A 16,662-nucleotide genomic window follows, 5' to 3' on the forward strand; every position below is an offset into this window, starting at 1 on the left:
GACGACGTGCAGAGCGCATGTTTCGGATGACTCGCTTCAAGGTTAAGGTCACACTTAGGGGTCAAAGGTCATATATGACTTTGCTTTGTGTATATTGCTCTACATTGCAGTGCTCTTGTTTTTAGCTCACCAGAGCATAAAGTGCTCAAGGTGAGCTATTGTGACCGGTCATTGTCCGTCGTCCCTTGTCCGTCATCCGTCGTGCGTCAACATTTGCCTTGTGAACACTCTAGAGGCCACATTTGTGACCCAATCTTTAAGAAACTTGGTCAGAATGTTAGTCTTTATGATTTCTAGGTTAAGTTCGAATCTGGGTCATGTGGGATCAAAAACTAGGTCACCAGGTCAGATCAAAGGAAAGCTGGTGAACACTCTAGGGGCCACAATTGTAACCCAATATTTATGAAACTTGGTCAGAATGATTGTCTTGATGATCTCTATGTCAAGTTTGAAACTGGGTCATAGTATATCAAAAACTAGGTCACTAGGCAAGACCAATAAAAGCTTGTGAACACTCTAGATGCCTGAGTTGTGACCCAATCTTTATGAAACTTGGTCAGAATGATTGTCTTGATGATTTCTAGGTCAGGTTGGAATCTGGGTCATGTGGGGTCAGAAACTAGGTCACCCGGTCAGATCAAAGGAAAAGATTGTGAACAATCTAGAGGCCACAGTTGTGACCCAATATTTATGAAACTTGGTCAGAATGATTGTCTTGATGATTTCTAGGTCAAGTTTGAATCTGGGTTATATAGGGTAAAAACTAGGTCACCCTGTCAAATCAAAGGAAAAGCTTGTGAACACTCTAGTGGCCTTAATTTTGACTCAGTCTTGATGATACTTGGTCAGAATGTTTGTCTTGATGATCTCTAGGTCAAGTATGAAACTGGGTCATGTGGGGTCAGAAACTAGGTCAGTAGGCCAGATCAAAGAAAAGCTTGTGAACACTTTAGAGGCCACAATTTCGACTCAATCTTTATGAAACTTTGTCAGCATGTTTGTCTTGATAATTTCTAGGTCAGGTTTGAAACTGGGTCATGTGGGGTCATAAACTAGGTCAATAGGCTAGATCAAAGAGAAATCTTGTCAACACTCTAGAGACCACAATTTAAATTTGAAACTCATAAGAATTAATCAGAATGTTTGTCTTGATAATCTAAAGATCATGTTTGAATCTGCGTCATGTGGGATCAAAAACTAGGTCATCCGGTCAAATCAAATGAAAACCTTGTGAACACTCTAGAGGCCACAGTTGTGACCCATTCTTTATGAAACTTGGCCAGAATGTCTATCATGATGATTTCTGGGTCAAATTCGAGACTGGGTCATATTTGGTCAAAACCTAGGTCAGTAGGCCAGATCAAAGGAAAAGCTTGTGAATACTCAAGAGGCCACAGTTGTCACTTAATCTTCATGAAATTTGGTCAGAATGTTTGTCTTGGTGATCTCTAGATCAGGTTTGAATTTGGGTCATGTGGGTTGAAAAACTAGGTCAGATCGCCCAATGTGGTTCCGGGACGATCTTTGGATGAAAAGAATTGGAACCACTGCCTTACCCTTGCATGATCGTAAGAGGCGACTAATAGGGTCTTAACGCTTGGTTTTGCAGTAACTCTGTGATTCCAGCAGGTATGCAAATTTTGATTCCGTACCTCATGTTTTTATTTCGATATATGAGATATGGAACCAAAAATTGTAGTCCTGTTTGGCGCCATATAACCTATACTTTGTTGGTGCGCCGTTAAACCCAAATAAATAAATAACAGTAGGCCAGATCAAAGGAAAAGCTTGTGAACACTCAAGAGACCACAGTTATGACTCAATCTTTATGAAATTTAGTCGGAATATTTGTCTTGATGATATCTAGGTCAAGATCGAAAATGGGTCATGTAGGTCAAAAACTAGGTCAGTAGGCCAGATCAAAGAAAAGCTTATTAACACTCTAGAGGTCACAGTTGTGACTCAATCTTTATGAAACTTGGTCAGAATGTTTGTCTTGATGATCTCAAGGTACAATTATAATCTGGGTCATTTGGGATCAAAAATTAGGTCACATGGTCAAATCAAAGGAAAAGTATGTGAACACTCCAAAGGCAACAGTTGTGACTCAATCTATATGAAACTTGGTCAGAATGTTTGTCTTGATGGTCTTTAGGATAAATTTGAAACTGGGTCATTTGGGGTCAAAAACTAGGTCAGTTGGCCAGATCAACTCTGGTGAGCGATATAGGGCTAACATGGCCCTCTTGTTAGGGTTGCCTTGTTGATATAAATTACATTTTGCTTTATTTAGAAAATGCCTGTAAGATTGCTTAAGGATGTACGAGCGTTTTTTTTTCAGGATTTCCGCAATTTTGAAAAATGTTTCTCCGAATATTGCTTTCTAACAAAAGGTTTGCCAAATATTAATGATAGATAATTAAAATATGACTAATAATGTACCATTTACCAAAATAGAATCTACTTTTTGTGAAAAAAAAATTTTCCACTCTTATTTTTGGCTGGTATTTGCCTAAAATTGATGTAAGATTTACAATGGGGTAGGGGTAGGTAATGTCAAATATCTATTTAACTAAATCAGGTTTGGTTTTGAAATTTCCCTGACTGATTCATATAAGATAAGTTATAATTGAAACAAAAGTTTTCAAGATAGCACATTATATTATCTAGAAAACATATATTAAAACAAAAACAACCAAAAATATCAAAATTTACCAATTTTTAACAGTTTTTTCTTAATAAATCTCTTAGATGCATGGTGACCCCAACTTTTTTCTTTCCGTTTTGAAGTATTTTTGTAGGTCATTAAAGCTGCAAAGTATTTTTAAAATCTTAACGTCAGATTTTTTTGTAGATCTAAATACGTTTCTTATCCATTGAGAATAAAGTGGGTGGGGTAATTATGTCAATATGTAAAAATGAAAGAGAATTGTCATGATTTTTATACTTAGATAATACTGGCATCACCTTGTATTCATATTAATCTGTAACACCTGAAATCGCTATAATATTATCTGGGATATTGTATGTTTTATAAAGTACCACCATTTTTCTAATTTTACAAAATTTCAGAAATGCTTAAGCAGTGGGTGAAGAAAATGCCCTATAAAATTAAAACAAGTTCGGTGACCTGTGTTTTTTCTTCTCTTGTTTGTCTTGGAAACAAATGTTCTTCCAACCCACAAAGTATGAAAAAATTCTTAACGTTAGAAAAAATTCGCTCCTACATCCTTATGAGATTGCTTACTGTTTGAAAATTTTGGTATTACCATAGGGGTTTGAATTTCTGATCAAACGTTTGCAACAGATACTGGATGTTTCAGGAACATAAAATTATTTTAAATACAAGTTCTGAAGAACACTATTGCGGACTGTTTGTGGAAAGTTCATCCTATCCAAAAGACTTGTTGAGTCTGAGTCAAACCCTTGTGGTTGCATAATGGAATCATTGCATGATAAGATAATGCATGTTAAACATTTCTCCTTACAGCAATTTGATGATCAGGCTCCTAACAGAAGTGATTCAAACCAGGTAACCTACCGCTTATAATTAACCTGAGCCTTACAGTCTATTGATTTTCTGTCTGTCTGTCCATCTGTCCATCCATCTGTCAATTCCTCTTACTGTCCAAGAAAACAAAGACAAATAATTTTGTTGGGTACTGAGGACAATAGGCAACAGTAAATTCTATTCTTTCAGTACTACTTATTGTACCCCCGACAACAAAGTTGTAAGAGGGGGTGTGTATACTGCTTTCAGGTTGTCTGTCTGTCTGTCTGTCCGTAGACACAATCTTGTGCGCACCATCTCTCCTCATCCCCTTGACACAGTTTAATGAAACTTCACACAAGTGATTAGTTACAAAAGTAGTTGTGCGTGGGTCATGTTAGGTTCTTTCAGAAGAAAGAAATGCAGAGTTACAGGACTTTGTTTTTTGTTACTATACTATATAAATAGACACAAACTTGTGCGCACAATCTCTCCTCATCCCCTTGACACAACTTAATGAAACTTCACACAAGTAATCAGTAACAACAGTAGTTGTGCGTGGGGCATGTTAGGTTCTTTCAGAAAAAAAATTTGCTGACTTACAGGACTTTGTTTTTTGTTACTATACTATATACATAGACACAATCTTGTGCGCACCATCTCTCCTCATCCCCTTGACACAATTTAATGAAATTTCACACAAGTAATCAGTAACAACAGTAGTTGTGTATGAGGTATGTTATGTTCTTTCAACAACAAAAATTGCAGAGTTATGGGACTTTGTTTCTTGTTAACATACTATGTACATACAGTCTGCATATGCAATCTTGTGTGCGCCTAATCTTCCAAACCCTTGTACACAATTTAATGAAACTTCACACAAGTGATCAGTACCAACCCTAGTTGTGCATGGTGCATGTTACGTTCTTTTAGATAAATATTCTGCATAGTTATGGGACTTTGTTTTTTGTTACTATACTGTATACATACAGTCTATATACATACAGTCCACATAATTATGCAATCTTGTGTGCGTCAAATTGCAGTATACTGTGTCAGTGCATGCGGGGGGTACATTCATCACCTTTAGTGATAGCTCTAGTTCGGTTCATTCTGTCACGTGTTGGGTACTTCATGACGTAAGAAATGCCCAGCAAATGTCTGGTCATAAGAATGTCCATTCTTCTGTCTGTCTTTCTATTTGTCCATAAATAGTGACTTTGTGGTTTCAGTGCCAGCTTGATTTTTTAGCAGATTTCATTACAACTGAGACTTGCCTCAGTGTGGATTTATTTCAAAATTTAAAGCAAGCTAGTTATTATTTTAAGTATTATGGAGTGGGACCGTCACCCTTTTGCTTGCAGTTGATGGTAGCTTGAATGCAGGCAGTTTTTGATGTATGGGAAAGTAGTTTTTAAGCCATTGACTATTTCAGTCAAATTAATAAATGATATCATATCGTGCTGCAAAATTTGTGTTAGTTCTTTCTGCTATATGCATGTAAATATTATAGAAGTATACATTCAGACATTTGTCAATTTTTAAAAATAAGTAAATCCCTCATATGATTTGTTATATGCCCGAAGGGACGTATTATGTTATAGCCCCGGTGTCTGTCCATCCGTCCGTCCGTTATTTCGTGTCCGCTCTGTAACTTTTTAACCCCTTGAAGGATTTAAAAGAAACTTGACAAATAGTTCACCACACTGAGACAATGTGCAGAGCGCATGTTTTGGATATCTAGCTTCAAGGCCAAGGTCACACTTAGGGGTCAAAGGTCATATCAGTTTGTTTTGTGTCCGCTCTGTAACTCTTAGACTGCTTGATGTATTTTAAAGAAACTTGGCACAAATGTTCACCACACCAAGACGACGTGCAGAGCGCATGTTTCGGATGACTCGCTTCAAGGTCAAGGTCACACTTAGGGGTCAAAGGTCATATATGACTTTGCTTTGTGTATATTGCTCTGCATTGCAGTCCTCTTGTTTTTAGCTCACCAGAGCACAAAGTGCTCAAGGTGAGCTATTGTGACCGGTCATTGTCCCTCGTCCCTTGTCCGTCATCCGTCGTTCGTCAACATTTGCCTTGTGAACACTCTAAAGGCCACATATGTGACCCAATCTTTATGAAACTTGGTGAGAATGTTAGTCTTGATGGTCTCTAGGTCAAGTTTGAAACTGGGTCATGTAGATTCAAAAACTACATCAGTAGGTCAGATCAAAAGGAAAAGCTTGTGAACACTCTAGAGACCACATTTGTGATCCAATCTTTATGAAACATGGTAAGAATTTTAGTCTTGATGATAACTAGGTCAAATTTGAAACTGGATTATGTGGGGTCAAAAACTGGGTCAGTAGGTCAGATCAAAGGAACAGCTTGTGAACACTCTAGAGGCTACATTTTTGACCCAATCTTTATGAAACTTGGTCAGAATGTTAGTCTTGATTAGTGATGAGAATCGGACAGCTGAAGCAGAATCGATTAATCGGTCCGATTCTGATCTCTCTCCTATTCGATTAATCGAAAGAATCGGAACCGAAAGATCAATACAGACTTTTGTAATGTGGCAATATGGTAGTAACAGCAAACCTTTCTCAAGACTTTCAGATTATTGTATGACTACTTTTATTACTTTTTATGAAGAATTCTATGACACAGCTGCTGTACTGTACAGCCTTTAGCAACTGTTGGGCAATTATGGCCCAGTTGTTCGAATATTTAACCGGCTGTTAACCTATCTGCTAGTTAGATCTTGATTCAAAATATTTGTCTTGATGGGATCTTTTTTATTTCACTATAAAGGTAGTCCTTAATTTAAAGATTTGTTTTTTCAAATTCTTCTAAAATGTCGACATATAGCCTTAAAAGATAAGCACCCGATAGCTTAACCGGCTGTTCAAAGGTTCGAACAAATAAGTCCAAACTGCGATCTGGGAGGAACTATTGGACCAAATGTAAAATAACTAGAATTCATCTTATCTCTATGACTCAAGACCTGGGATTCAAGTCATGCTAGATGCACTGCCAAATTTGACATGGAATATATGCTGGGGACATTGCTGGCAGGTCTGAAATTAGTTTATCATCTTTTTTTAAGTAAATCCACTATTTTGTATTGAAGGAATAATAAAAGCTTGTCAAATAAAATCTGAAAATTATTTCCAATTAGAAAAAAGTGGGTGGGGTACCTTTGTTAATGTACGCTTTAAAGCATATTTTGCGAACAGCTCTAGTAATATCAAAGTTTTCCTTAAAAGGAGCCAACACCCGACATTCAGGCTTCATGCGGAACCCAAAATATTTCAAGGCGTCTGATGTTTTACTGCCAGGGCAACAAAAGTTTTATTATTGTTACGATCGTGACAGCTGCTCTGACAGCGTTCTCTAATTTAAAGAGCAGATATTTTGAAAACTAACCCAAAGATTATAAAAGAGCAAAAGTATTTAAGCTAAACAGCGAGAAGTATCTGAAAAAGTCCTGAAAGAGGGATTTTAATTTTTTAACAAAATCAGCGACTAGAATCGATTCCTTATGGTCAGAATCGATGTCGCCGACTTGGAAACTTTGGCGATGATAAATCGAACATCGGCGACAGTCGGAACATCACTAGTCTTGATTATTTCTAGGTCAAGTTTGAAACTGGGTCATGTGGGGTCAAAAACTAGGTCACCCGGTCAAATCAAAGGAAAAGCTTGTGAACACTCTAGAGACCACATTTTTGACCCATTCTTATGAAACTTGGTCAGAATGTTATTCTTGATGATCTCTATGTCAAGTTTGAAACTGGGTCATGTTGGGTCAAAAACTAGGTCAGTAGATCAGATCAAAGGAATAGCTTGTGAACACTCTAGAGAGCACATTTATGACCCAATCTTTATGAAACTTGCTCAGAATGTTAGTCTTGATGATCTCTAGGTCAAGTTTGATTCTGGGTCATGTGGGATTAAAAACTAGGTCAGTAGGTCAGATCAAAGAAAAAGCTTGTGAATACTCCCAGGGGCGGTGAAATCTGATTTTGACTTGCTTGTCTGTTTTTATGCCCCTACTTCGTGGGGGGTCGCATATAGATTTGCCCTTGTCCCTCCGTCTGTCCGTCCTTCCGAGAATGTTGTGTCGTGCCAAGCTCCAAAATTATTTGACGTAGAGTCACAAAACTTTACAGAATGTTGGTCAACATGTGTAGTTGTGCACGTTGGGTTTCGCGTCCAGATTCATTCAGTCGTGTAGGAGTTTTGGCCCTTGTCTTTGTAAGAATTGGTCATTTTAGTGTTGTGTCGCGCCTAGCTCCAAAAATATTTGACCTAGAGTCACAAAACTTTACAGGAATGTTGGTCAGCGTGTGTAGTTATACACCTGGGGTTTCGCGTCCGGATCCATTCAGTCATGTAGGAGTTATGGCCCCTGACTTAGTCAAAAATTGGTCATTATTATGTCTCCCACCACACAGTGGTGTGGGAGACATATTGATTTACTCCAGTCTGTGTGTCTGTCTGTCTATCACAAAGCTTGTCCGCACTCTAAATCGAACATTTCTAATCCGATCTTCACCAAACTTCAACAAAATGTGTCTGCCAATAAGTGCTCGGCAAAGTTCGATAACTAGCCAAATCGGCCTAGGTACTTCGGAATTATTGCCCTTGACCATAAGCATACTAGTAGTATAGGCGTCTTTTTAGTGTCAAGAAAGCGCATGCATATGTGGATTAAGTAAACAGTATATAAAGACTGACTTACTATTTAGATGATGAGGCAGTTGTGGGAGACATGCGCTTTTCTCAAAAGCATCTCTAGTTTTAATGCTGTGTCGCGCGTAGCTCCAAAAGTATTTGACCTAGAGTCACCAAAGTTTACAGGAATGTTTGTCAGTATGTGCAGTTGTGCACCTGAGGTTTCGCGTCCGGATTCATTTAGTCGTGTAGGAGTTATGGCCCCTGATTTAGTTAAAAATTGGTCATTTTAATGTTGTGTCGCGCGTAGCTCGAAAAGTATTTGACTTAGAGTCACCAGGACCTTCTTCTTTCCATATGGATTTTTTTCTGAATTCTGTATGGACTTTTTCAAAGAGTTTCTGTATCTACAAACGGAATATTGAATAATTCCACATGGAATATTTTCGCTTTCCATATGGAATATTTTTCATTTCCACATGGACTTTTCAATAAAATCCATATGGACTTTACAATAAAATCCGTATGGACCTTTTTTTTCAAAAAAAAAAATCCCTACAGAAACTAAATTTACAGTTTCACATGGACTTTTTCTGACATGGAATTCTGAAAAAAATCTGACTAGATGTGTTTTGCCATAAGAAATCTTCCCTCAAAGAATGTGGTCAGAATAGCTAACCTAAATAAAGCAGTTGACCAATTTTGGTCACCTAGTCACAACAAATTTAAAGTTGACACTGAAAACAAAATGTTAGACTAGTTTCTTTTGAAAAAAGTAGGTATCCAGAGGGATTTGTAGACACTAAATGAAACAATGAAAGCTGAACAATCATTTATAGGTCAAAGAAATAAGAATGTCGGCAATTGCAATATACATAAAATTTACAAACTTATTCACTTTTGCTATTAAAGTTTGAAATATGTACATTTTTAAGAAATGACTGTCAAATTAAATTTGTACCAGCTTTTCATTTACTATGCAGTTTTGTAATATAGGCTATGGTCATTAAGTATTATAAATGCTTGTTGGTGCCAGTAATAAATATTGTTAACGATCATATTTTTTTCGGGAATGAAAAAAAAAAGAAAAGAAACAGTCCCACAGAACATTAGTGAAGACAGCAAAATATACATGTATGCAAATTTCCTTTTTCTAGATGTTCCATGGAATTCTACAAAAATCCATTGAAAACTTTCTATGGAGTATTCAGACTACCAATTAACATAATCTTTTTATGGAAAAAAAACATTACCGTGAAGTTACATGGAATGCCACAGAGTTCTGTGGAAATACATGGCTTTCCATGAAAATCCACAGCTTTCCATAGAATCCTGCAAATCCTAGCAATCCAAGGAGTATTCAGACAGCATGCCATGGCAAGTAACATGAAATCCATGGAAATACCATGGAAACTTGTTAGTGTAGGAACTGGATTGAAATGAAAATCAGAAACCATTATCCATGTCACATCTTAATTTATAACTTCATAATAGTCAATAATATAACAAATATGCGTATCAATTTTGGTATCTCACAACAAGGTGACAGAAAATAGTACAAACAATGGTGTTAAACTGTCACTCAGTTTCCCTGTCATTATAGAATATCAATGTTTTCCACTGTTTGTCATAATATTTTTAATATTTTTTTTTTCACAATTACTTCTGAAGTATAGTCAGTGTAAAATATGCCATATGCCGATGTCACTATTGGTTGAGAAATCGTCTGCCAATGTTTGCCACCATCAGTATAAAATACTACAGTTTTTCACTAACCGCTATAAAGCCATCATTTGCCACAATTTTCTTCTCAGCAGTTATAACCTGTTGAAATAATGAATCAAGAGATATTATATACCATAAAATCAGTTTCTTCATTCATTAAGTTTGTCCTTAGTGCATAGTTTCCAACTTAATACATACATGATATACAGTGTAGTACATCTTTCTGATACAGGCAACACTGCAGATTTAAGCCAGTAATAATGTTACTTGTTATATTTTCAATTTTGATTTCAAATGTTAAATTGTTAGACTTAGGTTTCAATGATCATGCAGACAGATATTTAATGTTTTGAGGTAGTGATTAATAAGTTGGACATATGTTTTGCAACAATTGTATAAATGGGGACCGAGTTTGATTTCTCCCAGCTATCTACACTGACATCCAAAGTTGTGTTGACTGCAAAGCGATTACCTAATTCGGTACTTTTTAATAATTATATGTAATAATGGTCTGGAGATAATTGTAAAACGCTGGAAATAGGTTGTCACATATTTAGTAATGTTTGTGGGAAATTTGTCAATTGCCCTCATTCAATCAAATATAGAACTATGGTAGTGTGTATTTACAATACAGTAAAGCCTCCCTTAAGCAGCCAGTCAAGGGAGTATGAAAAGCGGTTTTTTATAGCAGGTGGCTGCTTAATGCAGGTAATTTATAGTATAAATGACCATTTTGGATATGAGACACAGGCTGCTTAAAAGAGGTTGGCTGCTAATTAGAAGTGACCGCATAAGCAGGTTTTACTGTATTAATAATACAGTAATATAAAATGCCAGTATACTTACATGTCTTTGAACTGTTGAATATAGAGTCTCCCTTGAACCTCCAGCTTGAAGTTGAACACAATGCATTGAGTCACTAAACTTATTGGGTCTCAGTCAGTTAATTAAAATTACGTGTGTTGATACTTTATACACACAGTCTGGTACACATTATTATGATGCAGTACCTGAAAAATAGATTTAATTAAAACTGAGATGTCCATTAAAAAGAATTTGGTTTATTATGAATTAAACTGTACATTCAGATGAATAATGTGGAAAAATCTCATCAGCAGCTTCTATCAAATGTAGCAAATAGAGGATATTTAGTATTTATAAGCTGACAGTACTATTTATTCTTGATTCTTATTTTTTTATATATAAAGTTCTTCTGTTTCAATAAAGAGTATAATGATCTATAATATTATTAATGACAAGTAAATAATCCATAAACATTTCTTTCTTTTAAAATACTGTGTATGTGACCAGCAGACTGTCCTCTGATACAGCAGTGCCACCTGTTGAGATAACTCTACTGGCTAAATTTTAATTAAAACCATGATAAACTAGAAATTGCAGCTGCTTAAAAGTTGCAGTGGAACAAAATTACATAAAGCAAAAATTATTTGTTGCATATAACACAGTGAAAACTAGACCACCTGCTTCCTATTTGAATCCATTTTTCTAGGTTTGACATTATTATACTATTAGCTAGGTAATGTAGATTAATGTTTGAAAATAATTTTATGAACTCACCTGGTCTATTCTGTTAACATCCAAGCTAAAATAAGCTGCATATTATAACATGACTCCATTCTGCCCAGACTCAAACAAAGAACTTAATTCCTGTGTAGATTTGAAAGGACATTTTCCTATTCAGATTGCCTATCAAATTAAGGAAAAAGTGACAAAGGGCTAAACTTCTGAAATTGCATTGTAACGATAGCTGAAGACCATTTCTTGATAAATGTGACTTCATTTTACAAGTTTATGAACATTTCAAATGCCTTGGTAAATAATTATTATATACGTATGCTGCAAAAGTGGTACCTAGTCACAGGGGGGGAAAGTGTTTGAAATTGAAAAAAAAACTACGTACAGGGTGTCAGCAAATGAAATTTACATAAATATTTGACACCTATTGCATGTGTTTCCTAAACCTTACATATCTACAGCTTTAATCATTTTTGTAAATATTTCAAGCATAGAAACACTAAACTGAATAAATAGCGGACATAGAAAGTCAAGCTAGAAAGCAGACTTATCCTTTTCAGTTAATCGTATGATTTTTTCAATCAGATAGGTTACCTCTTGACAGTCTTAAGTCCGTCGATCGTGTGTCATCAGGATTGAGACAACTGCGTCTGTCGTAAGTCAAGAACCGAGCAAGTGGCTTAGACATATTACATATATATGTGTCTTCAACGTAAACATGACAAAGAGATATAGACGAACTTCTATAGGAATAGTGCCACTTTAGTGCAAATTTTTTACCTTTTGTAGGACGCATTTTAAGCGAACCTAGTATGCATTTTATGAACAACATTTGCTTTTATTCGATCCAGCATCCTATACTTTAACAGAACTAAACCAGGCACCATCTCCTTAACTGACCCAGTTGCTTCCTGAACTTACACTGACACCCATAGAACTAATACTGACTCGCCCAGAACTAACACTGACGCCCCCAGAATTAACATAAATTCGCTCACACGTCTGAAACTTATTTTGAAGCCAACCGAAATACTAGTAAGGACCTCAAAGAACTAACACAGACACCCCAAGAATATCTACATAAATGTTGATACAAGCTAGTGAAGCTCTGTTCCACTGATATAAAATGCTAAAAGTAAGGCACCCCTGAACCCACAGTGGAATAGGCAGTCTCCTGCACCCCTCCATTTCAACTGAAAAAGGCCAACTACGCCATTTATGGCCAGCTACACCACTGCATGTATTCAATAATAATCCTCCACATAATGCCCGGTCAGTTTTGTACATGTGTAAATACAGTATAGCAATAGATGTATAGAAAACAAACAATAGGCTATGATCAATGCATCAGTTATCATGGGCACTCGGGCGGAAATAACTGAAGTACAGTTATGGGACCAAAAGTTTTGTTCCACTTTAATATTTTCCTTTTCGTTTATTTTTTAAAATGTCAATAAAACTGATAATCTGCATAGTATAAGTTTATTTATTGTGTTAAAAAATATTTCATAGTAGACATACCTTAAATGCCAATGCTAATTTTAACTAAAAATACACATTTGAAATTTTTCAAAAATATGACCATTAGTTACAAACTGTTCGAATTCCAAGAAAACGAATATGAAATAAAATTATTTTTTGTGACAGTTCGATAGGAATATAACTTATTTATCAGTATTTGAAGCCATTATATAAAACTATCAGCTATTGAAGTCAAGAAATAGCATTGAACTTAGGGCAAATCCCTAGCATAATGTCCGATGTCCTTTTATATTCTTGGGCAAATGTGTCATTTACAGTCAGCTAATGAAGTATACATCTATGATGTTAAAAATATTTTGGTACTAAAAGAATAAATTCCATCATTTACATACTCATAAATTTTGAAAATAATTCTGATATAAAACAGAAATGTTAAGGATTACTTTTTGTGGTACATGTACAACCCCTTGAAGTAAGTAGGTCACTCTGTTTTCATTGGTTAATCTCTTGTAATGAGCTTCTAAATATAAAGCATGCCAGATCTTATCAGTATCTCCTGTTGTGAGACAAGCAATATACATACACTGCAGTAGGTTAATAGACCCAAATAATTTATCACTTATCTAAGTATCCCTTGGCCAGGTAACTGAAAAGAACTGTAATATTACCTACTGCTGTTGTTTTAGTGTGATTTTCTAAGAGAAAAAAAATAAAGATATTTCAATAAATTTTTAATATTAGTTTAAAAATGAATCCTTCTGCAAGGTGAATTAATATGACCAGTTGCATTACAATAAATGTTTTAATTTTTTGTTACCTATCTAATTCAATAGATTGTAGTTATTGGTCATAACACATACTTATCAAGTAAGAAATACAGTTGAACCTGCCTGAGAGGTCACCTCTATTAAGCAGCCACTTGCCTAAAGCAGCCAGTCAGTTAACTTCTAAAATTGACTTTCTGTTCTAACTTAAACCTCTCTTAGGCAACCACTTGCCTTTATTAGCCAGATTATGTTGCTCTCTTGGCTGGCTGTTTAACACAGGTTTGACTGTATTCTATGTTCACAAGTATTATACCTCCCAAAACCTGCTAATGAACTCCATAGAATTCCATGGCAAAAGCCTTAATTATTGCCATGGCAAATCTAGAGAAGGGAAATCCCAACCTCCACCAGTGACCACATTTACACATCCTGCTGAGAAAAATGACAAAATACACAAATATACTAAATAGTTCCCAAGACAGAACTTTAAAATAATCTTAAGTATAAGATTTCCATGTTAGAGTAGGATGACAGGCATAAATAGAACAAAGTACCAGAATTCCATGTATTCCATGTAATAAAGTACCAAAAATCCAAGTGTGCCCACAAGTTATGTTTAAAAAGTCCACATTGTGTCTTAAAATTCCATCTGACATGGTAAAAAATCCATCCGGAAAAAAATACGTCCGTATGGAACAGATACTATTCCATGTTGGAAATGTGGTATTCCATATGTAATATTTGTTGGTCAACATGGAATTTTGAAACAAATTCCATGTCATTGTCATTTTGGCATGGAAATCAGTCATTCCGCCTCAATTCCGTACGGAATCTATATGGATTCCATATGGATTCAATGTGAATTTTCCATGCAGGTTAGGTCAAGTTCGACTCTTGGTCATGTGGGATCAAAAGCTAGTCAGTAGAGGAGATCAGCTCTCAAGAGCGATATATAGGGCCATCATGGCCTTCTTGTTATTTGGCAGATCCCTTTTTTGTTCACTCACAATACATTTTTAGCTCACCAGAGCACAAAGTGCTCAAGGTGAACTGTTGTGACCGGTTATTGTCCGGCGTCCGTCGGCATGCGTCGTGTGTCAACATTTGCCTTGTGAACACTCTAGAGGCCACATTTGTGGCCTAATCTTTATGAAACTTGGTCAGAGTGTTAGTCTTGATGATCTCTAAGTCAAGTTCGAAACTGGGTCATGTTTGTTCAAAAACTAGGGCAGTAAGTCATATCAAAGGAAAAGCTTCTGAACACTCTAGAGGCCACATTTATGATCCAATCTTAATGAAACTTAGTCAGAATGTTTGTCTTGATGATTTCTAGGTCAAGTTCGAAACTGGGTCATGTAGAGATAAAAACTAGGTCAGTAGGAAAGATCAAAGAAAAAGCTTGTGAACACTCTAGAGGCCACATTTGTGACCCAATCTTTATGAAACTTGGTCAGAAGTTTGTCTTAATGATCTCTATGTCAAGTTCGAAACTGGTTTATGTTGGGTAAAAAACTAGGTCAGTAGGCCAGGTCAAAGGAAAAGCTTGTGAACACTCTAGAGGCCACATTTGTGACCCAATCTTTATGAAACTTGGTCAGAATGTTTGTCTTGATGATCTCTAGGTCGATGTCGAAACTTGGTCATGTTGGGTTAAAAACTAGGTCAGTAGGCCAGATCAAAGAAAAAGCTTGTGAACACTCTAAGGCCACATTTGTGACCTAATCTTTATGAAACTTTGTCAAAATGTTTGTCTTGATATTATCTAGGTCAGTTTTGAAACTGGGCCATGTGGGGTCAAAAGCTTGGTCAGTAGGCTAGATCAAAGGAAAAGCTTGTGAACACTCTAGAGGCAACGTTTGTGACCCAATCTGTATGAGATTTAGTCAGAATGTTTGTCTTGATGGTTTCTAGGTCGATGTCGAAACTGGGACATGTGGGGTCAAAAAGTAGGTCAGTAGGCCTGATCAAAGGAAAAGCTTGTGAACACTCTAAAGGCCACATTTGTGACTCAGTCTGTATGAAACTTGGTCAGAATGTTTGTCTTGATGATATTTCTAGGTCAAGTTTGAAACTGAGACTGGTGGGGTCAAAAACTAGGTCAGTAGGCCAGATCAAAGGAAAAGCTTGTGGACACACTAGATGCCACATTTGTGATCCAATCTTTATGAAATTTGGTCAGAATGTTTGTCTTGATGATTTTTAGGTCAGTTTTGAAACTGGATCATGTGGGGTCAAAAACTAGGTCAGTAGGCCAGATCAAAGGAAAAGCTTGTGAACACTCTAGAGGCCGCATTTCTGACCCAATCTTAATGAAACTTCGTCAGAATGTTTGTCTTGATGATCTCTATGTGAAGTTTTAAATTGAGTCATTAAGGGTCAAAAACAAGGTCATATGGTCAAATCAAAGGAAAAGCTTGTGAACACTCTAAAGGCTACAGTTGTGACTCAATCTTTACGAAACTTGGTCAGAATGTTTGTCTTGATGATCTCTAGGTTAAAGTTGAAACTGGGTCATGTGGGATAAAAAAAACTAGATCAGTAGGCCAGATCAGCTCTGATGAGCGTGCCGTCTTGTTTTGAATTACTTCCCTTTTATATTACTATAAATAGCTTATTTTGAAACTTTTTTACAATTGGCCGTAGGGAAAAACCGAGACCACTTTTCAGTGGTACATACGGTGCCCCTAAAGTGATATGTTACGCACTTTTTTTCCACTTAGGTAATGTGAGACTTTTTTTATTTCGTTTAAACGAAATCATTTCGTTTTAACGAATTAGTTATTTCGTTTAAACGAAATGTTATTTTGTTTAAACGAAATAACTAATTCGTTTAAACGAAATAACTAATTCGTTTAAACGAAATCATTTCGTTTAAACGAATTAGTTATTTCGTTTTTACGAAATGGTATTAGTTATTTCGTTTAAACGAAATAGTTATTTCGTTAAAACGAAATGATTTCGTTTAAATGAAATAAAAAAGTTTCACGTTACCTA

General features: G+C 36.0%; 1 protein-coding gene and 1 long non-coding RNA gene across 5 annotated transcripts in view; one reads left to right on the forward strand and one right to left on the reverse strand.

The window, feature by feature from the left end:
* Window positions 1-16,662, forward strand: part of LOC123532089 (calcium permeable stress-gated cation channel 1-like) — a 156,243-nt gene that overhangs the window by 132,138 nt on the left and 7,443 nt on the right. For all 4 annotated transcript variants that reach the window (XM_053552706.1, XM_053552720.1, XM_053552722.1 and 1 more), the window contains one exon: window positions 3,491-3,532. In XM_053552706.1, the coding sequence (XP_053408681.1) occupies window positions 3,491-3,532 (42 nt within the window). The remainder of the gene's footprint in view (window positions 1-3,490; window positions 3,533-16,662) is intronic.
* LOC123532097 (uncharacterized) lies at window positions 9,723-11,743 on the reverse strand. The gene is made up of 3 exons (XR_006682582.2): window positions 11,462-11,743; window positions 10,730-10,893; window positions 9,723-9,982 (listed from the first exon to the last, which is right to left on the reverse strand). It is a non-coding gene; the product is annotated as an uncharacterized LOC123532097 (long non-coding RNA).

This window comes from Mercenaria mercenaria, chromosome 1 (genome assembly GCF_021730395.1).
Source record: "Mercenaria mercenaria strain notata chromosome 1, MADL_Memer_1, whole genome shotgun sequence".
NCBI lineage: Eukaryota > Metazoa > Mollusca > Bivalvia > Venerida > Veneridae > Mercenaria > Mercenaria mercenaria.